At 39.7% G+C, this 27179-nt stretch overlaps 1 protein-coding gene across 2 annotated transcripts in view; it reads right to left on the bottom strand.

Annotated features, from left to right (window-relative positions):
* TAFA1 (TAFA chemokine like family member 1) overlaps positions 1-27179 on the bottom strand; it is a 439395-nt gene that overhangs the window by 7686 nt on the left and 404530 nt on the right. For both annotated transcript variants that reach the window (XM_042447959.1, XM_042447958.1), the window contains exon 4: positions 547-671. In XM_042447959.1, coding sequence (XP_042303893.1) covers positions 547-671 — 125 coding nt within the window. The remainder of the gene's footprint in view (positions 1-546; positions 672-27179) is intronic.

Below are 27179 nucleotides of genomic sequence, written 5' to 3'. Positions count from 1 at the left end.
AACAATCAGACTTAGCCCTGCTGACAGGCTGTTATTTTGTTCCCTGGGGAGAAATTGCTTTTAAGAAAGTGACATGGCAATTCAGTGCAACTCAGCCACCTCATGGAGTTCAGCTAAGGACTCACCTCTGACTCATTTAGGCAGTAGGTAAGGGCTACAAAGAATGAGCAAAGGGGCAGCTTGCTCACCTTTTGCAAAAGTCAGGAACTGGGTGGAGGGTAGAAAAAAATTACCTGTCTGTATATCTTCTAGGGTTTAAATTTATTTACTTATCTATGTCTGACATGCAAGGATGAATGGTTTCCAGAGTTTCCTCTATGCTGGACAAGATTATGACAAGACTGCACATTTTTCAAAAATGTTTTGTTTTGTGAGAAAAATTATGTATGGAAAAATGTGTTTCATGTGCACAAAGAACATTCTACACAGAAAATAGTCCATTTTGCCCAGTCTTCTTGTGCAAAGGAAATATGGTAGAAAGTCCCAAGCTGTGGAAAAAGACCCCGCTCACCCAGAAAAATACCAGGAAAAGGTAAAGGAACTTACTCTGGTGGTCTTGACTTTATTGCCAGTTGCACACATCCATCCTGAATTGTCAGGTAATGTTTTGCATTCTTCACCCTCTAGGCAGGGCTCCATTTCACACCACCATTTCCCAATAACTATGGACGCTAAAAGACAAGAGGCAAATTTTTTGTGAATCTACCCTGCTGTGCAAATAATTTGTTCCAATGTACTTGGCTCCATCAAAAAGGAGCAAACAGCCAGTAAGATTCGTTTGTACCTCACCAAATTCTGCACCTTTAATTAAGAAATATTATTTCTTTCTTTCAGTCCCAGTCTCAGAGGGGCTACAAGATCTCTTTATGTATTTAAAATGTATTCTTTATTATTTATTCGTCTGCTATCTTGACTTCTCCCCAATATGGGACCCAAAGTGGCTTGCAATATAAGTTAAAGCAAAATAGCTAAAATAATAATGTGGTACAACAGTTATTAAAAAGCATCAAACAATAAATCAAATAAAAACATTAATGTGAAACAATAAAATGCATCAAGCACATACAGTCAGCCCTCCTTATCCACAGATTCTTTATCCACGGATTCAAACATCTACAGCTTGAAATGATAAGGGACAACATTTTACTATGCCACTGTATATAATGGGATTTGAGCATCCACAAACTTTGGTATCCACAGGAACTAAACCCCAGTGGATACCAAGCACCCATTTTAATACACACATACGCAGACGAAAACACCCATTGCACATCCTTCTTCTCCAATCAGTTAAAGGTGTAAGACCTGTTTAAGTAAGAAGCTTAGCAAAAAGAGAGCAGAAAGGGGGCCAATTGAGCCTCCTTTGGGAGGGAATTCCACAGGCTAGGAGCAGCTATCAAGTAGGGTCTCTCCTACAACAACCCTATGAGGGTGGTAGCATGGAGAGAAAGACCTCTCCTGAAGATTGTAATACTCGGTCTGGCTCATGTAGAAAGATTCAGAGAGATAAATAATAGCCATATTGTGTTATATATGATCTCATAAATGACACACTGCAGAAGTAACTCAGTTTGATATCATTATAACTGCTGTGGCTCCATCCTATGGAATCCTGGTATTTGCAGTTAGTTGTGGCACCAGAGCTGTCTGACAGAGAAGGCTAAACATCTCAGAAAACTACAATTCCCATAATTGCATAGTATTGAGCCATGGCAGGTAAAGTGGTGTCAAATGACATTAATTGTTGAACTTAAAAGAAGAAAACCCTCTCCCCAGTCAAGCAATGTAATTCAGACCACAAAGTGCCTCAGTTTGGGGAGCAAATACGATGTAGACAAAAGTACGTTGAATTCCCACATCTAGCTTCGGTAAGCAGCTTTTCCACATTGCCTATGAATGTATAAAACAAGTTGCTTTTTAAAATCACTAGTGAAAAGGCTGCTCAGTCCAAATCAAGATAAAGAACCATAAGAAGATAGACTAGCAGGGGCTTTCAAGTTGCCATGAACACTTAACAGCACCTGGACAGCAGACTAAGCAGGCAGGCACAAAGGTCGCCTAGTTAGTTCCATTGTGAAGAGTTGTACTTCAGCAATAGCGATTATTTCTAAATTGACATCTGGTTTGTTCAGTTTCAAGCAATTCCAGACCTATACAGCCCCTGCTCTCACCAGCTGCAACCATTCTTTCTGTGCCACAAATTCCCTCCCCTTTCCATAGGAAATAACAGCGCTTTATCTCACCAATTTGCCAATTGATCACATTATCAATTCACTAGTTTTCCCCAAGCTTAATAAACTGCCTAGTTAACACCAAAGCCAAAAAATATGCTTTGGTGAAGTGGGTCATTAAAATTTGTTAGGATAGGTGTCTCATTCAGAAAAAAAGGAAGCCCTATTTCCCGCAGGAGAAGAATTAGAAATGGAAGAAACAGCAGTGTTCATTTGTTCATATTTATTCATGATGGCAGATGCTTGTTAGTTGATAGGGAACATGTTAAACTATATGTTTAAAACATTAACTTATTTTTTAAAAATATTTTTATGAAAATACAAAAAGTTTCAACTATACAAAACGTATGAATAATATAAAAAGAAAGACTAACAAGGTAACACTACAAAGAAAAGAGAAAGCAAAATATGTGAAAGTATATGGAAACAGTGACTTCCTTCCCCAAAGCATTTGGTTATACTTGAAAATATAGGCGTGATACAGACTGCCAGAAAGTGGTGGTCTGGGGCTGATTTTAGGGCTCGGGAGTGCGGAGCGTCCACACGCTCCCGAGCCCTACCATGCACTGCTGCTGCAATCATGGCTCGGCCCTGTCCACATGGGGCCACCATGATGAAGCAGGTGTGGCACAGCATTCAAACATTGCTGCACCACACTTGCCTAATCTGTGCACATGAGTGCGCCAATGGTGGAACCATGGTGCCTGGTGTGCAGACTAAAAAAAACTGCTTTCAGCAGGTTCTTTTTAATCCTAACAAAGGCTGCACTGCTTGGCTGGTGCAGCCTCCTTCCAGCAGAAAAACGTGCTCCTACACACCACCCTTTCGGGGCAGTCTGTTGAGCTCCATACTTAACCTTCCTATGAGAATCATACAAAACTCCTTCTACTTATACTGAATTTTAACTGTTATTTGAACCCACTTACTATAACATATCCCCATCTATATCTAAAAAAAGCAACCCAATAAATAAATCCCAATCTTTTAAAAATGATTCAAACACATTTTTCTTAGTTAATGTTGCAAATTTATCAATTTCATCATTTAATTTGATTAACCAATCTTCTTGTGTTGGAATTACCAACTCCTTTCACTTTTGAACATATAACACATTACATTGGGGTTGTTTTATTTATAAAAAAGTTAAAAGTGGCTTTCTTAGGAGATTACAGTGCCTTGTGCTTACATAAGAATTATGTAATTCAAAGGTGTTGGCATTCATCCATAAAATAAAAACTGAAGTACTCATTGCATGAATGTATTAGTTGTGATGGTATATTCTGACTCCAAAGTCATATAATTTTCTCTGTATTGCTACATGCATTATAAGTAATTTGGAACAGCAATTCTTCAATATTGTCTCCAAGGATAAAACTGCCCCCACTGCCATTTTAGTGTTTCTGCCCTTTTTTGTAATCTGTTTTCCAATGGAATGCATTAAAAATACATGAGTGTCATCAGGTTTCACTTGCAGTAACTCTGTATTCTTTGGATAGCCACAAAACTAATTCTTTCTTCCTATGAGTGTTCCTTTAACTCTCTGATCCAACTTTCTCAGATCTAGATATAAATATACATACATGCTTTCATGGGCCTCCTGTGGTAAACAGGACACAAAGTTAGAACATGAATATAAACTTTGCCACATTTGAACATCTTTGGAATCCAGTTCCATGTCTACTTAGAAGTAATTTTCACTGAGTTAAGTGGAGGCTATTTCCAATTATGTGCAACTTTTATCTGCTTCACATGGAAATAAGCCTTACTGAGCACAAAGGGACTTACTTTTGGGTAGATACAAATTGAATTGTGTGGTAGATCTAAAATCAAATTGGGGAATTCTTTAAAAATTCAAGGTTTTTTCTACAGCAAAGATGAGGTCAACTATTTCTGAATAAGACATGGTCCTTAAGAAGCGGGCATGGGTTGACACTTTAGCATTTCTGTCTAGAAATCCAGATCCCTCTAGGATGTTTACAACCATGCCAGGCAGGGCTGGAAAAGTATCCACTATTGTTTTGTTTATGCAGAAGTGGATAATGGTTATATAGGTATTACTCTACTGAAAGTATGAACAGCTCCCTTTATAAAGAGCTGTAGTGAAGAGGAACATTTTACTCAACTCCTGGAGTACTCAACTCCTAAGCCAGCATGGCTAGTGGTCAGGGATGATGGGAATTGTATTCCAGCAATACTTAGAGGACTACAGCTTCCTCGCCCTACCTTAATACAGCTAAAGTCCAAACACATTAAGCATAGAAGAGTCTGAGGTCTAATTTTATCTTGGAAATATCAAACTTTTGGGGTAATATTTCAGACTATATGACATCTAATGGAAGGAGGATAACTCACATTTTATTTAAGAAGCCGTCCCTGAATGTAACCAAATACTTTTACCACTGACCTTGAAAGAATCATAGAATCATAGAGTTGGAAGAGACCACAAAGGCCATCTAGTCTAACCCCCTGCCACGCAGGAACTCCCTGACAGATGGCCATCCAGCCTCTGTTTAAAGACCTCCGAGGATGGAGCCTCCACCACTTACTGTCAGGAAGTGCCTCCTAATGTTGAGGTGGAATCTCTTTTCCTGTAGCTTGCGTCCATTGTTCTGTGTCCTGTTCTCTGGAGCAGCAGAAATAAAGCTTGCTCCCTTCTCAACATGACATCCCTTCAAGTATTTAAACAGGGCTATCATATCACTTCTTAACCTTCTCTTCTCCAGGCTAAACATCTCCAGCTCCCTAAGGCATTACTCATAGGACATGGTTTCAAGATCCTTTGTACACACTCGAGTTTCTCAATGTCCTTTGGAATTGAATGAATTTATTATGGCACTTGGCCAGCACAATGTGCTTTTTGAATTATGGTGCCCAGAACTGTACACAGTATTCCAGGTGGGGCGTGACCAAAGCAGAACAGAGTAGCATTATTACTTCCCTTGATCTAGACACTATACCTCTATTGATGCAGCCTAAAATCGCATTGGCCTTTTTAGCTGCCACATCGCACTGTTGACTCATGTTCAACTTGCAGTCTACTTGGGCTCCTAGATCCCTTTCACATGTAGTCTCATTCAGCCAGGTGTCTCCCATCCTATATCTATGCATTTCGTTTTTCCACCCTAAGGACAGTATCTTAATTTTTTCCATGTTGAATTTCATTTTGTTAGCTTTGGCCCAGCTTTCTAGTCTATTCAGGTCATTTTGAATGTTGATCCTGTCCTCTGGGGTATTAGCTACTCCTCCTAATTTGGTGTCATCTGTAAATTTGATAAGTATGCCCCAAATTCTGTCATCCAAGTCATTGATAAAGATGTTGAATAGCACTGGGCCCATTACAGAACCCTGTGGGTCCCCACTGGTCACTTCTCTCCAGGATGAAAAGGAACCATTGTTGAGCACCCTTTGGGTTTGGCCAGTCAACAAATTACTAATCCATGTAACAGTTACCTTGTCTAGCCCACATTTTACAAGCTTGTTTGCAAGAATGTAATGGGAAACTTTGTCAAAGGCCTTACTCCACTGTCCCCTGAAACCATGGTAGATGCCTAACCTTTGACTTAGGACTTTATCACACACTGTTTAAAACATGGGAGACCGAAGGAGGATGCTCGTGTGCACGCGGGTCCTACAGAAATGGATTTATCGCACACTTCAGTCCTCCAACCAGTCCCCGTTCCGTCCCCGTGCACACCGTTGTGTCCAGTCCTGAAAGGGCGCAATTTTTTGCCTGACGAGTCAGCCAAAAATGGCACCCGTCAGGACTGGACGTGAACGGGTGCACGCTGGGGGACTGAACGGGGACTGTTGGAGGACTAAATTGTGTGCGATAAACTCCATTTTCTGCAGGACCCGCACGCACATGAGCGTCCTCCTTCGGTCCCCAGAACATTTTAAAAACAGTGTGCGATAAAGTCCTGAAACACCCTCCTTTGGTAAACATAGAATGCCATTGTAAATGCAAGCACATCACCATAGAAGATGTCTTTAATAAAAAGCTCAGCAATGCCAGATACCACTCTACAAAGCAATGGTATATGTTAACTACATCAATGGATACAAAACCAAAAGGGAATTTTGGAACAGAACACTTTGGGTTTATCCTGTGGATCAGCAGCTTAACTTGATATTTTAGTGCTACATTTCTGTGATGCACTAAATGTATCACTATTCTACTGTAGAATCTACCACCCTCACAAAATGCTTCAGTTGATCTAAACTCCTTGCCCTTGGGAGGAGACACACCAGTAATTGATGCAGAAACTGCTGTAATAGACCTTCCCAGTTGGTTGCTCATGGTGCCACCTTCACCTCCGGTCACAGACTATTGATTCTTGCTCCTTTTCATCACTAGTTGGAGCAAAGTGTCAGCAGGAGTGGGTGGATTACCCCCTCCCCCGGAAACACATAGAACAACACCCCCATCAGTTCTAGAGCACAATGAAATTGTGTGTGGCTATGAAAGGGTTTGGTTACTTCCTGGCATTCCTGGGGAATGCCCCAAGATGAGAACAATATCATTTAAATTTCAGATATAGGTCCAAAACACACAGCAAAAATAATCCAGGTCTCAATCCCACTTACAAATAAATCGCTTCATGATCCGAATCATTGGATCGGTTCGGCAGCGGAGCATGGTTCACAATACATTTGCTCCGACTGCATTTTCTTGCTGTAAAACAAAATAAAATAACCCACTTTGGTTCACATTGACGAATGAATCGATTCAGGTTTAAACCATTTTCTGCAGGAGAGCTCTCAAAATAACCCACTTGTAGTTCACATTGGCAAATGAATTGGTTCATTTTGGAGTGTTTTCAGCAGGATTTTTTTTCTCTGACCATCAATGCAAACACATTTACGTACTTCCGTATGAGGGTCAAAGGGCAGGCTAACACAGGTTGTTAATTTCTGCTTCCCCACCCAGCAACCCTTTATCACATCATAATAAATGAATTCCAATCCGCATCTCGTTCACACTGACACTCAATCAATTCGTGAATTCAATTCTTCACATTGATTTTTGAAATTGATTCTGATCCACATCTGGTTCACACATGCGTGGAATCTATTTATCCAAAAAGATGTGGAAAAAATCGGCATCAAAAAGACGCAAGTTAAATGGGTCTAGTGCATCCGAATCGCTTCAGCAATTTGGTTCAAGTGTGAACCAGGGTCATTTAAAACGCTTCAAATCAATTTGCGAACCGGTTTAAAATGTAGTGGGAATGAGGCCCCAGTCTGAGACCACTGTAACTGCCTTAGCTTAATGTTAGGAAATTCTGGAAACTGTAGTTCTGTGAGACTTTTAGGCCCGATACAGACAGGCAAAAAGCACTGTCATGGGGCTGGTTTTAGGGCTTGGCAATGCAGAGCATCCGCATGCTCCCAAGCCCTACTGCGCACCCCCAGCGCATCATGGCTTGCTCCTGTCCACATGGGGGCTGCCATGATGGTGTACATATGATGCAGCCTTTGAACGACAGCATGCTGCACCTACGTCTGTGGGTTCTTTTTAAGCCTCCCGGAGGCCGCACTATTTGGTAAGTGCAGCCTCCGTGTGGGGCAAAAACAGGCAGCTGCAGGCCACCCTTTCAGGGCTATCTGTACAGCCCCTTAGCCTTCTCTGTCAGAGAGCTCTGGTGCCACAATAATTACAATTCCCAGGATCTCCTAGCACTGTGCCAATCTCAAACTAGATTATTTCTGCAGTGTGTTTTGGACCCTAGTTGTAGCATGTAGAGCTAGATGAACCATGGCTTTCTGACACAAATGGATATGTTCTTGCTACAGTTGCAAAAATTCCTAACATCTTTTCTGCCCCTTTACTACTTCTTCCAGCACCTTTGGGGAGATGCAATATAAGAGAAAGTATGAGGGTTTCTTGGTTACTACTGCTACATGGTCTGGATTTCTAAATATTGGATTTCCTAAAATAATATAGATTAATCTCAAAAGGCTGCAACACAAGTAGTAAATGCATTGATGATATAGTAATCAATATACTGGTCTCTCTGAAAATCTATGTAAGTTATTTCTCCATGAAACACTTTAAAAGGTCAAAGGGATTTATTGTTGATCCCTGTTGTCATTCTTTGGTTTAAATTGTCTGAAGAATTTACAACTGGGAACGTATCTTAAAGGGAAAAAGAAATCTTAACAAGCACTGGCTGGCTGGGTTCAAAATCTCTTGTGTCATTGTGTTTGTTTGCTTGTTTTTTTGTTTTGTTTTTGACAAACAAGCCTTTGGAAATGAGATATCTGGGGTTATATTCCTCTTTCAGATTTTAAATTCTGATTGGGAGACTGATATTTGGTTGGTGTTAATAGCCAATATGCCAGTCATTAAAATGGATGATATCTGTAATGCAATACATCAGTCAGTACATTGAATCTAGAGTTCTCATGATTTTGAGGAGGAGTTAGTACATGCTCTCCCACTTCTCCTTCAATTCTCTGTAGCCTGGGAAAGTGGAATGAGAAAGCTGAATCCCCCTCTCCCAATAAACACATCATGGAAATATTATGGCAGTAATCTGGGGAAGGGGAAAGGCTAGAAAAATTGATTTACTGTACTTCTTTTCTATTGGAAAATTCTGCTGAATCTAGTTTTTTCAAGGAGCTCTTCCATTTGGTGAAGAGCATTACATATCCAACCCCACTCAGAATGGAACATAAGAAATGTCTGAAGTCAGATTGACCTTTGGAATTACAATACTTGAGGATCCTTATTGCCTTCAGCAGTCAAGATTTTCATATCACTCCCTAACATTCTCTCATATCATTCTCTCCTTTTTGAAATTGTTCCCAGTGGACTTAATGTAACCCAGTCTGAGGGACATCTTATATGTAATGCTAGAAAGGTGATGGCTAGCAGCATGAAACTTCTTTTTTTAAAAAATTGGAATCAGTAGTTTCAGAAATGACAAGACTGGGTCTGCTTTCCAGTGGTTAATCTTTCCACCAATGTGGTCTAGCTAATAATACTTCCACCTCTCTTCAACCCAGTATGCTATCTCCCTTTATCCCAGGCCCCTGGTCTTGGTCAGCCTGCTTGATATTTTCATTTTAAAAAGTATGCTACTTGAAGTTATAAATTTAGCACCACAGGTAGTTTGGGCTTTTGAGCTTAGGTTTTTTTTTAAGATCTTCAATTTTATTTTTTTACTTGAAGGTGTCCAAAATCAAGATCTTATTTAATGTTTTTGTGCTGAATCCCTCTCAACAACAGGCTCCTGTGGGAGTGTGTGCCAAAGGAGTCTGCTGATTTCTTCATATACAAATTTCTGCCCCCTCCTTATGAAATTTTCCTTTAGTCCCCAAATTTCTTGCATTGTAAAAAGTGAGAAACTGAGCATCGTTCACACCTAGAATGTTTGTATTTGCTGTGTTGCGGTTCCTAGGTAACGTTGCCTGCCCCTTTTATTTGGATGCCTAAAACCTGTTTCTAAACGCTCAACTGAAATGTTAAATTTCTGCAATGGGAGACATTTAGGTACTGAAAGAAAATATCTTGGAGAGCAGAATTCATATTTGGGGAAAAACAGTTTCATGTTGCCTCTCTTCTGAAGCAGCAATCCTGGTGACATTGCAGACTTGAGCTCATCCAGTACCCAACAGTTATTTAGTTCCCAGCTCTTGAAGGCAAAAGTGTTTGCGTGTGAGAGAACTCTGTGTTTGAATGATTGGTTGTGCTATGAACTTCACTTATGTCACCTTTAATAAGCTGCAACTACTTCTGCCATGTTTTAATGCTACTCTCATGTCCCAAGAGAAGCCCAGAGGTAGTATTTTGCTCTTTATTTTGATAAATGGTGCTCCCCCATTTCCTCCTTCTACCAAAACCACACCAGAAGAAATTTAAAATGCCATTTGATGGTCTCTTGGCAACTGGTGAGGAGTGATGAGAAGCTACAATATACACACAATGCCAGACATGGGTTGAACTGGAATGGCCACAACTTAGGGTACTGCATCCAGTCATTGGCTGGCCTGGTTGTGAACTCATGAGTGTCACCTTTCAGCTCATTTGTTAGGAAACCCTCCAGATGGTATTCTCATGTGCCCCAACACTCTGTCTTTTCCTAGCTCATCTGAGATTGAGGTGTAGCAACCTATACTTCCAAGGTCCTTCAAGGGAACCCCATCCTGAATTGGGGGAGATGGGCTTGCAGGCACTGGCATCTCCCTTAATTGATCTAACTCAGTGCCTAAACTGCCATACACTTACTCAGTGTGCAGACATCTTGGAGAAAAAACAGCCACCTGCTTAAAATGGTAGCTTTGTGCCTACACACACACACCTGGCAAGTATGGATCTGGGTGAACCCAGGACCCATTTAATTAATATATTTTTCCACTGAATTTTGGAAATAGGGAGCTACAGTTATATAAAGGTTCTTGGAATCTCTAACACATAAAACCTCAATTCTTAAAGTCCCTTCTCTTGGAAAGACCATGCTGCCCTAACCATTTTTAAAATGCCTTGTTTTTGTGGCACATTATATTTATCTACTATTTATTTTCAAAGTGTATTTATCCTTCAGCCAAAAGGGCAGCTGGAACAGCTTATGTAAAACAAATAAAAGACAGTTCCCGCTGGTAGACTTACTGTCTAAGAAGACATGGTAGAAAAGGAAAAAAAGAAGAAAAGGAAAGTGGGGAAAAGTAAGTTTGGTGGAATTCAATGGCCACAATTTGGACCAATGCATCCAGTCATCAGCTGGCTTGCATGTCTGGTGGAATGTCTCTGCCTCAATGGTCTCTGCCACAGCTTTCTGGAATGACAGTCTTAGGGCTTTACCACATGAGCCCCATTCTCCCCTCAGTCATGCTTGTCAGTGAAAATGGAATTATACCTGTTTATAATCACTGCATCACCGAACGTCTTTGCAATTGCATGACTGTCACCACTGTGCTCTTTTCCTGACTCCCCCTTAAATCTGCTTCCCTGCCTTATTATTATTATTATTATTATTATTATTATTATTATTATTATTCATGTATAGAGTGCTGTAGATTTACACAGCGCTGTATATACAAACAATAAAATAGATAAAGTAAACCTGCCCATGGCCTACAGTCTAAGAGCACTACTAAGCGTGCCTTCTAGGGTTTTTTAAAATTATTTTTATTTATTTTTGTTTTCATTTTTTCATGCAGTTCCAGAGTGCTGCTGCTGTGATTTAAGTTTTTAAAATAATAATAACAACAACAACAACAACAACAGAAATAGGAATAAAAATAAAATCGGAAGTAATCAGGGTGCTTGGAAATAGTGAGGGGGACAGAGGGTGAGGAGGTGCACTGATACTGTGTGACTGCTAATATCACAGCTGCCCTGGCAGCAACGTTTCGCACCTGGGGAGTAGCAGGGTTTGCAAGCTCATGGATGGGTTTTCCCCATCAATGCAAAAGGATGCCCTAACCACATTTGTGAGTTGCAGCAGCTCCACGTCAAAGGTGACATCGTGCAATAGGTATCACCAATGCAGCTTTTTCCTGGGTCTAATCATGGTATAAAAGCCACATGTTGTAACCTATAAATATATCTTTATATCTATATTTATATAACAACAGATTGTTAGCATTATTGACTATAGTCTTATTGTGAAACACTGCAAGGCTTTCCGAGCTGTTTTTGAATGTATAGTAATAAAAAGCTGATTGAATTGTGTTCTCATGATAAAGACACAATATGCTGTTTTATCTTAAGTAACAATCCAGAAAATATTAAAATCTGAGTGATACAGATTTGCTTCTATAGTTATTAAGAAGTTGTGACAAACGCCAGCAGAAATTGGCTGGCAAAACCAGTACAGCATTCTTTGCAGTAATGGGAAAAGTTGTAGCATTTAGTACAAGGCATTCCATTTTAATCTAGTCCCCACTAGAGAAGATTGAAATAAATAAAATTTAAATAGAGAACACATTTTAGATGCCAAGAGTGAAAAAGGAGTTTGTCGGCTAAATGAAAAGCTATCAATTTTCTCTTCTTTATTCAATAAATTGCGAGCCATTTTCTAAATGCATTAGATTAAAGGAAAATCCAAACTCCCAAGGAGAGCTTTTCACAACTGACAAAGATTTTATACATGGAAAATAGTATCAAGGTGGGTAAATCCTTTTGGAAGGCAGATTTCAGATCTATTTCAAAATGATACAAAGTAACATAGGAATATCTGTAACCAAGGGCTCACCTATTTCTTTAAAAACAAGATTTCAGAGAATTGAATGAGACATACCGTCTCTTGTATTTTTATTACAATGCCATGGGGTGTAGAGTGAATTGCAGTACTGGGAACCTGGAAATTTTAGAAGGAAAAAACAGAGACAAGTATGAAAGAATACAGCACCTCAAGTATTATGCATTTCATAAATAAGTGGAGATATCATTTGCTCTGGGAGCTGTAAAACGGGAGCCCGATAGCATAAGTGGAAAACAAAGGATGGAGGAATTGAGAAGAGCTGCCTTAAAGAAACAGGAGACGTTGGTGGCTGGGGAGTCCATCTATCTCTCTAGTATAATTTAATCTGACTCCACTCAAGATGAATACGTTCAGTGCTCATGCAGCATTAGACTTTGCAAAGTGTGATAACAGATTGCTGAGAATAATGGCAGAAAAATGACATCCAGCTCCTTGTATGTAACATATAAGTATGTTCCAAAAATAAGAACAACTTGGTAAGAAGTGGACTGCTGTGACAATTGTTAAAAAATATGAGAGTTTATATGTAAGATCTTGCAGTATATCTCAGTCACTTTACAATGCTTAACTCTTGTTGTAATGGCTGCTGTATTGTCTCTCCAAAAAGGGAACTGAAATGTTCCTGGTGATACCTTTGACTGGACTAACTAATGGACAGGTGATGTGTGGAGCAACAAGTCTTGGGAAAAAATGGCTGGGTGTTTAAAGTTTAGACTCATCAATTTATTTAGATGAAAAAAGGGAGGGATAATATAAATAGAAATACTTCAGAACATTGTCAAATAATTTGAAAATGTGTTCTGTAAATCTCAAAAGCCTGCTTACCTTATTATGCCTGGATTGAAAAGTGGGCAGAGATTATAGTCAACACACAAAGCCCTCTTACGATACTGTCATGGATGCATCTTGCAGAATCCTGGGCTTTGTAGTTTGGTGAAGCACTGGAGCTCTCTGGCGGAGAAATCTAAATGCCTTGCTCTAAACTGCAAATCCCAGAACTCCATAGGTTGGAACTATGCCAGTTAAAGTAGTCATAGTGCAATAACTGTGTGGTATGAAAGGGCGAGCTGAAAGAGCCCACTGAAATAAATTGAAACAAACTCTGTGAATGACATTATAGTGGTGACATATAACATTGTGTTCTAGGGATCCTAATTCTATTTCAGGAAGAGGTGGCCTATACTTCCCCCAGCCGTTGAAGAAAAACACATCACTACAATGATCACTGCCATCCACAATGATCCTACTGATGTATGCATCAGTATAGATCAGCATGGTATCAATGCATCAATATGGATCAGCATGATATCAGTCTCTGTGTTGAATGGCAAGTCAACCAACACACTATATGTGTATGTACAACCTCTGTTTCTGCAACCTTGAATTGGCTTTCTACTTCAATGGACATTTTACAGCAGACAAAAATGTTTCTACAGGGGAACTTATGGATGCATAATACACCTGCAAGATTTGGGCCATCATATATTGGTTTTGACTAGAAATTCCAAAAGGCCATGGATGTGTGTGAGAGAAACCATAATGCAGTGCCAGTGATGTATGCAGTGAGCTCGCTCTGCAACCTGGTTTCAAAGAAAGCTGTTTTGAATGGCACCTCTGCAGTAATTTTTTATACATACCCCTGTCTAGTTAGAAAGTATACTATAACAAGAGATTGATAGATCTGTGAAGCTAATTTCCACAGACACGTGACCCATTCTATGCCCATTTCCTGCTGAGTACATTTCACTACAGTTCCATGCAGTTAGGGTTTTTTTTTCTACCCAGAAAAAAAATCTGTGTATAATTTTGAAGAATAGATGCTGATGCATTTGAAACATGGTCCCAGTCGCTAAAGCATGTTTATCTAGATTTTAGTAATGATTTCATGCATTTTCCCATTGTGCTTAATGCATTTTTCTTCCTCTACTACAGAGATTCTAGGGTGACTAGGAGGTTAAAAAAACACCCTGCAAGGTTACATATTGGGAAAAGAATACTGGGCACTGACTTACTTTGGAAGACTTTCTTTATGAAGAATGAAAGATTATGCCTCCATTTGGGGGAACCTCAATAATACCATTGATAATGGAGTATTTTCCTACAATTGGGTAGGGTGTGGTATCTGGGGGAGAGCACATCAACCAGGCATAGCTCCATCATGTCTTGGCCCCAGTGGCTGGTGAGAGAGGCCTTCCCTCCATATCAACTGTTACTGTGGTGACCTTTAAGGAGGACAAGAGCAGTGAATATCTGGTGGACTTAATCTCCTCTCCCACTGCCACCCCCTTTTTCTTGTGTGTCATTGTAAGCCTGAGGTCAGTTAACAATTTGACCCTAAAGGCACAAGATCCTGTCTGTTCTTGGAAACTAAGCAGGGTCAGCCCTGCTTAGCACTTGGAGGGGAGACTGCCAACAATACTAGATGCTGTATGTTGTATTTCAGAGGAATGAACTTGTCAAACCTCCTCTGAATAGTTCTTACCTAAGAAAACCTTATGAAATTCATGCTGTTGCTGTAAATCAACAGGTGACTTTAAGGCCCCATTCTCACTGGCACTTTTGCGCTGGAGGTAACTGGGAAGCTTCGATTTCCCCCTCCCCAAATCCCTCAGGAAGCAAGTGCTGACTACCAATCAGGGTATTTTAACCCTGAATGCCCTCTTGGAGAAATCAGGTTTAAAATGAAGGTGCCTGGCTGTCAATCAAATTTAGTTCCGCAATCGTCATAGGCGACGTTTCCAGCACTCATTGGGCAATCGGAAGTCTGCTTCCCCCTCCTTTATAAAGACCCAGGTGCCAGAATGCACACATTTTGTCAAATTTAAAAACCTCTTGTGTGTGTGTGTATTGTGTGTATTTGGGTCAGTGCAGGTTATGATCTTCGCTTGGCCCCGTTTTCAACCCCAAAATGCAAGCTAATGCCATCTCTGCATCCAATAATAATAATAATAATAATAATAATAATAATAATAATAATAATAATAAATTCCTCGCCTTGGAATGCCAGAAAAGGATGTGATGCCATGCATTCTTTGCTTTTCCTAGGCTACCCCTGAATTCCTTAGAGACAGTAGCAAAAGCATTTTGTGTATCAATTTGCCAAATTGAAAAGAAAAACGTAACATTTGCATTGTAGCATTCATTCACAAAGGAAAAAAGCCTCTTGCAAAGTGCTCCTCCTATTTCAGCATTTCCCCTTTGCTGGAAGCAAGGAAATGAAAGGGAAAGTGAACAAGCAGCTAGCCATGTTCTATCTAATATATATATACCTGAAGCAAAAACCATGCGCATAGACTGCCAAAAATAATTTTAAAAAATTTTTTTAAAAGGGGAAAGCTGACTGGTGGAGAGCGGAGGCTTGGCTTGCTCTGTCCCTCTGATCTGCCCTGAATTGACTCTTCCTCCTGCCTCTTCCTTCTCCTCCTCCTGCTCCATTACAGAATGCCCTCCATGGCCCCCTTCTTCCCCCTGGCTCCGTCATCCTCCTCCGTTACTTTCTCCAGTTCCACCCTCTGCCCTCTCTCTGACTGCCCTTTGTCAGTCACCCAGATTCCCCCTTTTGCCTCCTGTCACCCTTTACCTCCTGTCAGATTTCCCCTTTTTCCATTCTTCCTCCAGCTCTTTCCTCCTCCTCCTTTGCCCCAATGAGGGGAGGGAATGCCTTGCCCGCTGCCCTCCCGCTGCCCTAAATCCCTCCCCTGAACTTGACCCGATCACGATCGGGGGCAAGTTCATATTTGCAGAACCCGGGTGTTTTAAAAAACACAGCTTTTGCCCCAATTGCAAATGACCTGCACTAAGGGGCATTTGCCACAAAACGCTTGTGCAAGCCTCTGATTCGTTTGTGGGAGATTTGGGGCGAATATGAACTTCACGTGCAAGAATCGATTTCTGATCCGGGGTAATGTGTAGTCTGAATGGCCCCTAAGACACCCTCCCCCAGAGTCTTTTTGGATGAAGGACGGAGTATAAATGCTCTAAATGTATGTATGTATGTATGTATGTATGTATGTATATATGTGTTAAGAATTAGGTGGGCAGTCTCCCATTGCCCAAACTGTAGGGCCACCTCTGATTTGATTTACAAATTAGTTAAACCATCAGCCTTGTATTTAAACTGTTTGCTTCCTTTTAAATGAAAATATGCACTAACAAAGTGATTTTGTGGCCAATGCTTTAAGTTGTTTCCATTTCCAAAGACAAACTACACCTTACTCTCTTCAAGAATGTAACCAACCACACTGGTGGATAAGAAATGGATTTGCCATTATTTTTCTGCCACATCCAGTGACCCTTCTATTGATCAAAATTAAATGATGTGTAGCTGTTTAGCTGGAGATAAAGGGTGCCTTTCTTCTAGCTATCATAAAATAATGGGATTCCACTTTAGGACAATGTTCCTAAAAGTGTCTTTAAAAAAGAACAGCAACCAAAACTATATGTTGGACCTTGTGAAAGTAAATGATGATAAAAACAGTGAAGTAAAAAGGTTGGGTAGGGTTGAGACAGAATGGTGATGGAGATATTATTTCAGACAGTGTTATTTAAGACGTATTTTCTGGGCCCCAAAGAATCCTGCTTATACATTACAACAGTCTCTCAGATATGTAGAATGGCCTAGGTGACATGTAGACTTTCCAGGCTGGTGCATTTGCTTTTTGTATGTGTGTGGGATGGAGTGGGATGGGACAAATAACCAATACTGAAACAAGACCCCTTTGAAATTGCAACATGAAGACAGCTTTAAAATTGGATCAAGACCAAGCTCCAATCTCAAAAACAATTTCCTCCTTGGTCTTGGAAATTGCTCCTTTTATAAATACATTCCCAAGACATATAGCAGATCTTAACTCCAGGCCAGGCTGTGGACTGCTCTGTGCTTACAATGCCACTGGAAAATCAGCTATCATTTCATACCTCGAGCAATGAAACTAGTAGTGAACCAAACTAAAACAAAACAGAGCTTGAAAAAAAAAATAGAGTCACCTTGCTTATAAAACCAAATTGGCTATCATGCAAAACAAGTTGTTATTCAAACTCTAGGCTTAAAAAATGAAATGGGGTTTTGAAAGGAAGGGATCATGATTACTGAGGCTGATTTGAACCTGCCAGTTTTCTGAGTCACAGGTTATAATACTAAACACTTGATTGGCATTGGTTTTGATCAAGTAATATATTAAGAGCCAGAACAGTGTAGTGGTTTGTTTGATTATGACTTTGAGACCAAGGTTCGATTCTCCACTCAGCTGTAGAAACCCACTGGGAAGGTTGCACAATCTCAGCCCCAGAAACCACGATGTCTTACAATCACCATGAGTCAGAAATGACTTCAAAGCACATGACAACAACCACAGCAACAATATATTGAAAATACTGTTTCAAGTTAAATTTATGAAACATTAAAAATTGTATTGGGTTTGAAATAAAAGAAATGTGACATTAGACATGGGGACAGATGGTGTGCCCATTTAGATAGATATTTTGATATGCTCTCAAAGGAACATCTGTCAAGGCTGATTTCCCTGACTCTGTGTTGTCCTACAAACCCCTCCAACTTGCTTTTGGTTCTTGGCTGCAACCCACTTTTGGCTTTTTGGAAATTATATTTTCTCAGGACAGATCCCCAAGGGTGCAGGTGAGTCAAATGCATCTTGCAGGTTGCTTGTAGCCCTAAAACCCACTAATCCCAGATCCCCATAATTTTTAAAATGAAAATCTTGCCCAATTCTTTACCTCCCCCACTCAACAAATGCAAAATGCAGTGGTTTTGCCCCTCCACAGCTCCAACATATCCTGAAAGAGATATAAATTGCTCCTAAATTGATCAAATACCCCAATCACCAAGAGCTAGATATCCTGGCTAGTCCTCTTTTGTTCAAGCTTTTAATTCTTCTTGAAGCAAAGATGGCATTGCAGTCTATCATTAGTCATTGAGCTTGAGAACTTCACTCCTTCTCCTTCCCCAGCCAGTTAACAAAGAGACAGAGAGAGTATGTTTCTTTTCTCTTCATATTTCCTCTGGAATCTTGGCACGTTGCTTCCTGTTCTTTCTCTAAGATCATATCTCTGATCTTAACCCTGGTGGACTGGCTGGTGATGTCTAGACAAAAGATATAATTCCTTTATTTATTTCATTATAACATCAGATTTTACATCTATGGACCAGAATACACCAGGCTGCCCCTGGAGTATTCTAGCCCTAGATCCACCAAAATCCCCCCAAACTTGCTGTAGCAAAATATGGCAACAACCAAGTGGGTGTCTTCCCATGTGGTCCCTGCAAGCTGCTTGGCACCACTGCTGGACACCTTGTTCAGACTTCAGAGTGACTCACACCTGTAGAGCAACTCAGTAGCACCAATCATTGCCATGTTGTTCTGGGTTTTTTAAAAAAGAAAATCCAGAGTAAAAGGTTAGTCTTTTTAATGCAGGACAAGGGGTGGAGACCCTGAATCTGCTCCAGGAGTTGTGCAAACAGCCTGGACCTGATTCAGGGTTTTGGGACTGTGTCCCAACAGCATGTAGCCTGCCAGGGGGAATTTGGGGTATGTAGGTAATGCAAACAAGCCCCAAGTTTCAAATACAGTAGGCAATATGCATTCTGGCAGTGTTATGTCCCAGAGATCAGACCAGGGATAGCTTGGTACAATGAATCTGTCCAAGGTTTGATTCCACTTTAAACAAACTATCCATGGTGAGATAGAATTTAACATCTTTAAACGTTTTTAGTAAAATTCTGTGCAGATTCACCACACCACTGACAAGGAAGCTGGCAGTTGCCTTTAGGTCATGCCCTAATGTTCAGTAGAAGATGAGCATACTAAAGAAGAAGTTTAAGTGGGTGGAAAAACATACAAAATAAATAGAAGAAGACTTCATTTAGAGAACTCTTTGAGAAGAGATCACAAGGGATCACATGCTGTCACTTTCAGCATGCGATAAGGTCAATCGGCTGTGTCTTTTGTTTATATAATCTCCAAACTTTTGACTATATGAGGGATTCCAATTCTGTCAGGGTCAACGGCTGAAGAATATAACAGGTAGAACATGTCTACAGCCTATTTAAGTCCTTACCTGGTTCCAAACATTTACTAGAACTTGCAAGGACAGACTGTAAGGAGCTAGAGTGCATCCTAATTCGCTGACTTTGGGATCTAATATCCACCCAAAACCATCCACCACGTCAAAATGGTGGTGCCCATGAGTACTGGGCACAGCTATTTTGACGTACAGATTATGTACTAGGGTTGTGGGACGTATATAAACAGCACCCCGAGGCAATCCTAGTACGTATGCAGGCCGGAGCTTTCGCCAGTCTGTACAGCACCAAAGACAATGTGGATGCCATAATGAATGAAGATTTACAGAATTTATATCTGACAGGATTTATAACAGATACACCTAATATTGCTATTTAAGTGTGTTACCAGGAAAGGGAAAATTTAATTCCCTCCTCTCTATTTTCTTTGCTTTTAGCGACCATTTCTATAGGGTTGAAAACTAATGATCTGATACAATAGTCATGAAGTATGAGAGTAAAGAGGGTGGTGGTGGTTTTGATGCTGATTTTGTAATATAATACAGTTGCAAAAAAAATGTTGTCAGGAAATGCAAAGTGGTATTGAGGATTTAAGGGCCCCTGTGACTTATAATGAAAAACTCCCTGTTTGCACAAGTTCAGTTTGCCTTATTGTTTCCTTATGAATGTGGGAGATTAGTGTTAAATGGCTCCTTAAACAGAGTCTCTTGATTCCTTGTGTCTATTTCTATTGCAACAGGAAGTAGAGGAGACTTTAATTCCTGGTTTCCTCTCATTAAGAATGCCATTTCCAGATACATGTTCTAGCTTAATGGATCCCATGGACACTACAGAATGATGACTGTATAAACAGTTGTTCTCCTCATCCCTCCTTTCAGTGCTACCTTTCCAATTCAGTTCTAGCTGAGCTTTTAAAAGTTCAGCTATAGAGCAGGGATGGCCAATTGCACTGGAGCTGAGAAGCCAGTTTTTCATCCCTTTTCCTTTCCTGGCAGGCCAGACAACTGACCAATTTGTAATGACCTAAAAGTGTTTGGAAGTAACTCTTTCATGTCTTATAAATTTGTCCTAAGGTCCTTGTGGGTGAGAAAAAAAGAGTCTGGATGTAGCCTGTGGCCCACACTTTCTCCACCATTGCTATACCCTTGCTGACTCTAGCCATCCATGCCGTCACCAGCCCTTTGACTTTTGAAAACCATAATTGTAGAGACCCTTGTACATGATTTCTGGGCACAGTGAAGATTCCCAAATGTTCTGAAAATATTCCTTAAAGGGGTGTGTCAATGGGAGAGAGGGCAAAATGAGGATTCCCCCCCCCCCAAAATAAGAATTCTGTCCTCCCAATGAAATTTTCCTTCAGTTCCCAAGTCCTTCTAGCATGGCAGGGTAAGAAATTGCGTATTGTTCACATCTAAAGCACTTCTATTTGCTTCGTTCTGTTGCTGTTGCTGTGTGCTTTCAAGTCACTTCCAACTTATGGCAATGCTAAGACCAACCTACCATAAAGTTTTCCTAGCAAGATTTATTCAGAGAGGGTTTGCTTTTGCTTTCTTTTGAGGCTGAGAGACTGTGACTTCCCCAAGGTCACCCAGTGAGTTTCCATTGCTGAGTGCAGATTCAAACTCTGGTCTCCAGAGTCGTAGTCCAACACTTAAACCACTGCACTATGTTGGCTCTCCTGCCCCTTTTCTTTGGATGTCTTAAATGCATTTCTATTTGCTCAACTGAAATTTTATGTTATTTCAATGCTAGAAATTATGATGCGGGCAGAATTCTTATTTGGGATCGACAATGTCCTCATTTTGCCTTCCTTGTGTTTCTGGTTTTCCTTTTCTGGGGGAGAGTTACATTGCTGCTGTGCAGAGGAGTCTCAGTAAAGCCACAATACCTCTTATACTAAGTTTGTGGTATAGGAAGGAGCCAGACTGATTCTTTTTAATCTGATCCTTACCCTTCTGATGAAGATAAAGTCATTTATCTTTTGAGCACATCCCTCACAATAAATTGTTATTTCCCAGAAATACAGTGCTGGTTGCATAATAAAATGTACCAGGAAAATGGAAGCACCACTGATATTTAGGAGCTACATTCATTCAAGGCTTGGCCTTTTGTATTCTGTCTTGCTGAGTTAAAGTTGTTGTTGTGATAAACCCATTTAGGTCCCACTGGAATGACTGCAGAAGATTACACTATTAGCTTCCCTGAGTTCCAGGCAGCATTATTCATGAAAAGACAATTTTAACAAGCTAGTTCAATGTTGGCTACATTTTGATCTCAGATAAACAATGCTGCCATAGGCAGGAGTCACTGGCTGGGTGACTGAACTGAACCAGCCTGTACACAAGTGGCCTCAAGTGTACCATCAGAAGAAGGAACTGCCTGGCCTCCTCACAAGTAAGCTGTGTCCAGAGGCCCAGTAGATCCAGAAGTCATTGAGATGTCCATTGAAAATTTAGGATCTGTGAAACTTTGTGAATAGCTCCTGATGCTCAATGAGCATATTTCTTTAATCTGACTTACAGCAACCCTATCACAGAGTTTTCTTGGCAAACTGGAAGTCTGCAGCTTGCACTCCTATCTGCTCCCCTGTAAAACAAAATAATAGGCCCAACAAGATATTTTAAAATCTCTAGGGGTGCATCTACACTGTAGAAATAATGCAGTTACACAAGACTTTTAACTGCCACAGCTCCATCCTACAGAGTCCTGGGATTTGTAGTTTTGTAAAGCACCAGAACTCTTTGGCAGAAAAGTTTAAAGACTTTGTAAAACTACACATCCTATACAAAATCCAGGATTCTGTAGGAAGGAGCTATAGCACTTAAAGTGGTGTCAGACTGCATTGTTTGTACAGTGTAGGTGCACCTTTGATCTCAAGTTCATCAACATGAGAAGAATACTCCTTCTTTGGAGGTCTTTAAATAAAGGCTGAATTGTCATCTTGTGGGAGTGCTTTAGTTGCAGGAAGGTGGATTGGCCCTCTTTTCCAACTCTATGATTCTAGCCAAATATTAGTAATTTCTACACACTCTGCAATACAGATACTAAAAAAACAAATAAAAAAACTGCCACTACAATGTTAAAAACAAACCTTTTATTGAAATGTTAGCTTTTCTTAAATGAAATTTATCTGAGTTCTCAAACTGACTCAAGTCTGGTTTTGAAGGACCACCAAAGGAAGACAGCTCAACAGAAACAGCTCACAGGAATACATTTTGAAAGCCTTGCTCCCCACTCTCAGTTTAAGAGGCTGCTCTTAGCTGACCACAGAGATTTCAACAGGACATAAGAAGGGAGGAGATGGTTTTTAATGCAGTGTTATTGGCAGGACAGATTCTGAGATATTTTCAGAGCAATGTCATGATAAAAATAGATCCACTGAGAGAAACATGATCATGGAGTGGTACACAGTCCACTGCGCATCAAGAAAATGAGTCCTTTAATGTGTCCAAAGAAGAAAAAATAAATATAAATTGATTATTCATGATTTTCTACAAGATTTTCACAACATGATTTCAATCAAGTGGATTTTTTTTAAAAAAGAGATCTAATTATTAGTGTTTCTTTGAGATATATTTGTGCACAGCTTCCACTTTCTCTGTGTTTTTAAAGTGGCTGTTTTCGTCCCTGAAACATGCTGAAATTTCTTATAGGAACACTTGAAACTTCATTGTTGCAGTGACACGTACACAGCTCACATACTGTTTTCTGTGCCCCATCACATTTTTGTTATACTTCTCACTGTTAGGTTACATATTAATTTAATACAGTGGTCCTCAAAATTTCAGGCTGCTGCCCCCTTTCCTCTTGGTGACAGATCTAATGCCCCACAATATCTATTTCTCGATATTAGGTCTACTGTTCTACTGCTCATTCAAAACAGCCAGTCTACATCGCACTATAAAGTTAAACAAGTATATTTATTTTACAAATACACCAAAATCAAGACTCAAGACAAGCAAATGAATGCCACCCAGGCTAAAGGGGTTTCCCCGCATACAATGGATTACCTGTTAAATAGACACAAATCCCTCTCGCATACCTTCCACACAACACACCTCCAGGCTGCACCATTCAATACAATACAACACACAAACTAACTGCACCGTTAACTTATAAAAACAAACATAACTTGTAAAAACCAAACATAAGCTAAATCCATTTTGTTTCAGGGTGACTCTCAATATAAAACATACTATCTGTCACTAGATGATGATGATGATGATGATGATGATTTCTTACCTGCCTGCCCTATAGATCAATGCAGGGAACAGCAATAGATTAAAATGCAACCCATAGCACACACATGTACTGAAAAAGAGACTTTTCATTCATGTTTAGCTGAGGCAATAAATGATATCTGAGATTTACTCCCATAGAACCTTTGAGGCAGACAGAACTGCCACTCATCTAATGTTCTGTTATTCATATCAATAACTTTTTGAACCTTTCCTCTCACCTCCTTTCTGTAAGCATTCCTTTTTTCTCCGTAGCAGACTTGTTAACCTCCCCTTAAAATTGCAAGACTATTGCTTTGTTCACTTACAGTGTTGCTCTCTATTTTTTCTGTGTCACTGGGTATCCATCAGTCTTTTGTAATATTTCCTGAAGGTGTACAACTCCATTCTGGAAGTCTTTGTCCAGCTGTTCCTCAAAAGGTTTGTCTGATATCTTCTAATGATTTTAAATTTTAATGTTATTAGCTTTATTAGTTGTTTTTTTTCCCAAATTTCTACTTTTCATTAAAGAGTTGCAACAGTTTTAATAAATATTGTTTTTAAGTATGCTATTAGCTGCCCTGAGCTTTATTACTTAGAGAAAGTTAGATATAAATGAATAAAATAATACTAAAGAATACAAAGAATAAGTTGAGATTCCCAAAGACTGTCTTTCTAAACCACTGAGATAACCAGGCATCTTGTGGTGAGAGGTCTAAAAAGATGGAGAAGCTTTAGGGATGCAGTTCTTCACCAAGTTTCTTCTCAAACAAAGCCGCAGGTAATTTTAACAAATTGCATTAAAATATTTGAAAATATCACACACATATGAATTTTGCACAGAAGTCTTCAATTCTGCATTTTCTGCGCAGAAAACATCTTTTTCTTCTACATAGAAATATATTTTCCTGCTCAGGAATATGTGAATTCTGCCCAGAAATCTTGAACTGCAGAGATTCTCACTGATACAGGATTCTTCGCATCAGGATTTCTTAACACATAACAATTTTATTGAGCATTTTTCTCCACTAGGAATCATTGTGAAATAATGCAGGTATGATATTTTAAAAAGCAGTGTAATATTTAATTGCATTACTTCTTAGGCTGCATCCACACTGTAGAAATAATCCACTTTGACACTGCTTTAACTGCCATGGCTCATGGAATTCTGGGAGTGGTAGTTTGTTGTGGTACTAGAGCAAAGCTCTAGAGAAAAGAAAAGATTTTGTTTTCCCAGATCTTCACTGGAGTCACTGGACAGTGTGGCTGTTTTCCCACACTGTGTGCATGTGATGTGCACTTTCCTTAATACCATATTAGTTGATATAAATACAGTGGTGCCTCGGGTTACGAAATTAATTCGTTCCGTGGCACCGTTCGTAACCCGAAAAGCCTTCGTAAGCCGAATTGCCATAGGCGCTAATGGGGAAAAGCCGCGATTCCGTGCGAAAAAGCCGAAAAAAGCACCAAAAGTTTTTTCGTAACCCGAAAAAACATTCGTAACCCAGAACAATGTTTCCTATGGGATTTTTTCGTATCCCGAAAATTTCGTAACCTGGGTATTTCGTATCCCGAGGTACCACTGTATTTGGACTCAATGAATGTTTCCACCAACCCAAAAGAAAGATAGCTAAATGAGTGAATAGGTAGCAAGCATAGTTCTGTCTATAAAGCAATGGATAATATCCTGTATCTGCCCATTCACAGATGGGAAAAGGATGGATCAGAAGAAGATGGCTGAAATGAAACTCCAAAGTAAATTGGTGAATTTTTGATTTTGACTAATTTCTAAGGTCCATTCAACTTGAACACATGTACACTCATACGCGCATACTTTATTGACTTGATAATAAAAAGTAGAAACCTACCACACTGCTAAGGTCCTCCACTAAAAACGAATCTTTAGAGCTGGCCATTTCACTTTCAAATGAAAATAAAGGTAGGATGTGATAATTTATGATGTGTGCCTCTTGCATGGAGTTCTCAATTATTTATATTATAATTTAAATGATTAATGCAGCAATTTTAATAAACAGTTTATATGCACAAAAAGAATATAAATTGCAAGGAAGTCTTAAGAGTTGCTTGACGCTGAAGTTAGGGTGCATGAATAAAAGATAAGTAGTCATGGCCAAAATTTATATGACCTTCTCCCAAGTTGCCAGCAATTGTTTTCATGGGAATAGCTGAGCGACCTTGGTTTCTTATGCAGTACACAGGCTGCATCAGAATGGAGCATTCTTGTGCAAACAAGGGCACCTTCTAGATGACCAAAGGGAACATAGTTGGCTCCATTCCTGTCATCTGTGAGCACAGGATGGCAGAAGATATTTGCTTCTGGATCTACAAATGGAGCCAAAAATATTTCTTCCAAACACATCAATCTTAATATTCCACAGGAATATCATGCGGCAATTCTATATAACAATTGTTATTGTTGTTTACCAGTAGGAGGATAGTTTGGATGAGTTTAAAAGACATATGCCTGGAGAATTTATAAGATACACCCATTTGACCAGCTTTAAAAAGTCTTGTGATTGATGTTAGCAGTTCAATTAGACTTGGAATCTAATGATTTAGTAAATTATAGGCATTTACGTCTATGCTAATTTTGTTCTGGAAGGAATTTATGCATCATAAATCTTCCTGCTGCAAAAGAGTCTTTGAACTATTTGCATTTCAGGACTTAATCTATAGAAAGTTCGCACATTTTCTGCACAAGAAGACAGGAGACAGAATTTTCTTCGTAGAAAATATTTCTGTGCAGAAAATGCTGTTTTGTGCAGAAATGTTGCTTTATATGCAGAAAAACTTTCCTATTTCTGCCTTTTTTGCAAAGGTGTTTTCTATTCAAAAAGACCACCATTTAAAGTTTGTTCAGAATATTTCTTGAACTGTTAAGATTCCCATCAGTACTGGCGGCTACTCCTTATCAGTACTAGCTACTCCTTATCAGTGCCTTAAACATCTATAGTGAATCACTAAGAAAGGGTTTAGACTGAGATCAGCAATATATGGGCCAAGGGCCCTAAGTAGACACCATTCATTTTTGTGGACCCTTCATAGAATCATATTTGGAAGAGACCACCAGGGGCCATCCAGTCCAACTGACTGCCACACAGGAATACACAGTCAAAGCACTCCAAAAAATGGCAATCTAGTCTTTTTTAAAAACCTCCAAAGAGAAAGACTATCTCACACTCTAAGACAGTGTATTTCACTGCTGAACAGCTTTTGCTATCAGGAAGTTCTTCTTAACATTTAGGTGCAATCTGTTTTCCTTTAACTTGAATCCATTGCTTCATGTCCTAATCAGCAGAAATTAAACTTGTTCCAACTTCGATATGACATCTTTTCAAATATTTAAGCAAGGCCTCTTCACTTCTTTATGTATCCTTCCTCAGACTAATTTTATCCAGCTGTCTAAGCTGCTTCTCATAGGGCATGGTTCCCAGACTGTTCACCATTTTGGTTGCCCTCCTCT

Source organism: Sceloporus undulatus, chromosome 2 (assembly GCF_019175285.1).
Source record: "Sceloporus undulatus isolate JIND9_A2432 ecotype Alabama chromosome 2, SceUnd_v1.1, whole genome shotgun sequence".
Lineage (NCBI taxonomy): Eukaryota > Metazoa > Chordata > Lepidosauria > Squamata > Phrynosomatidae > Sceloporus > Sceloporus undulatus.
This window is presented reverse-complemented; position numbering and strand designations above follow the sequence as displayed.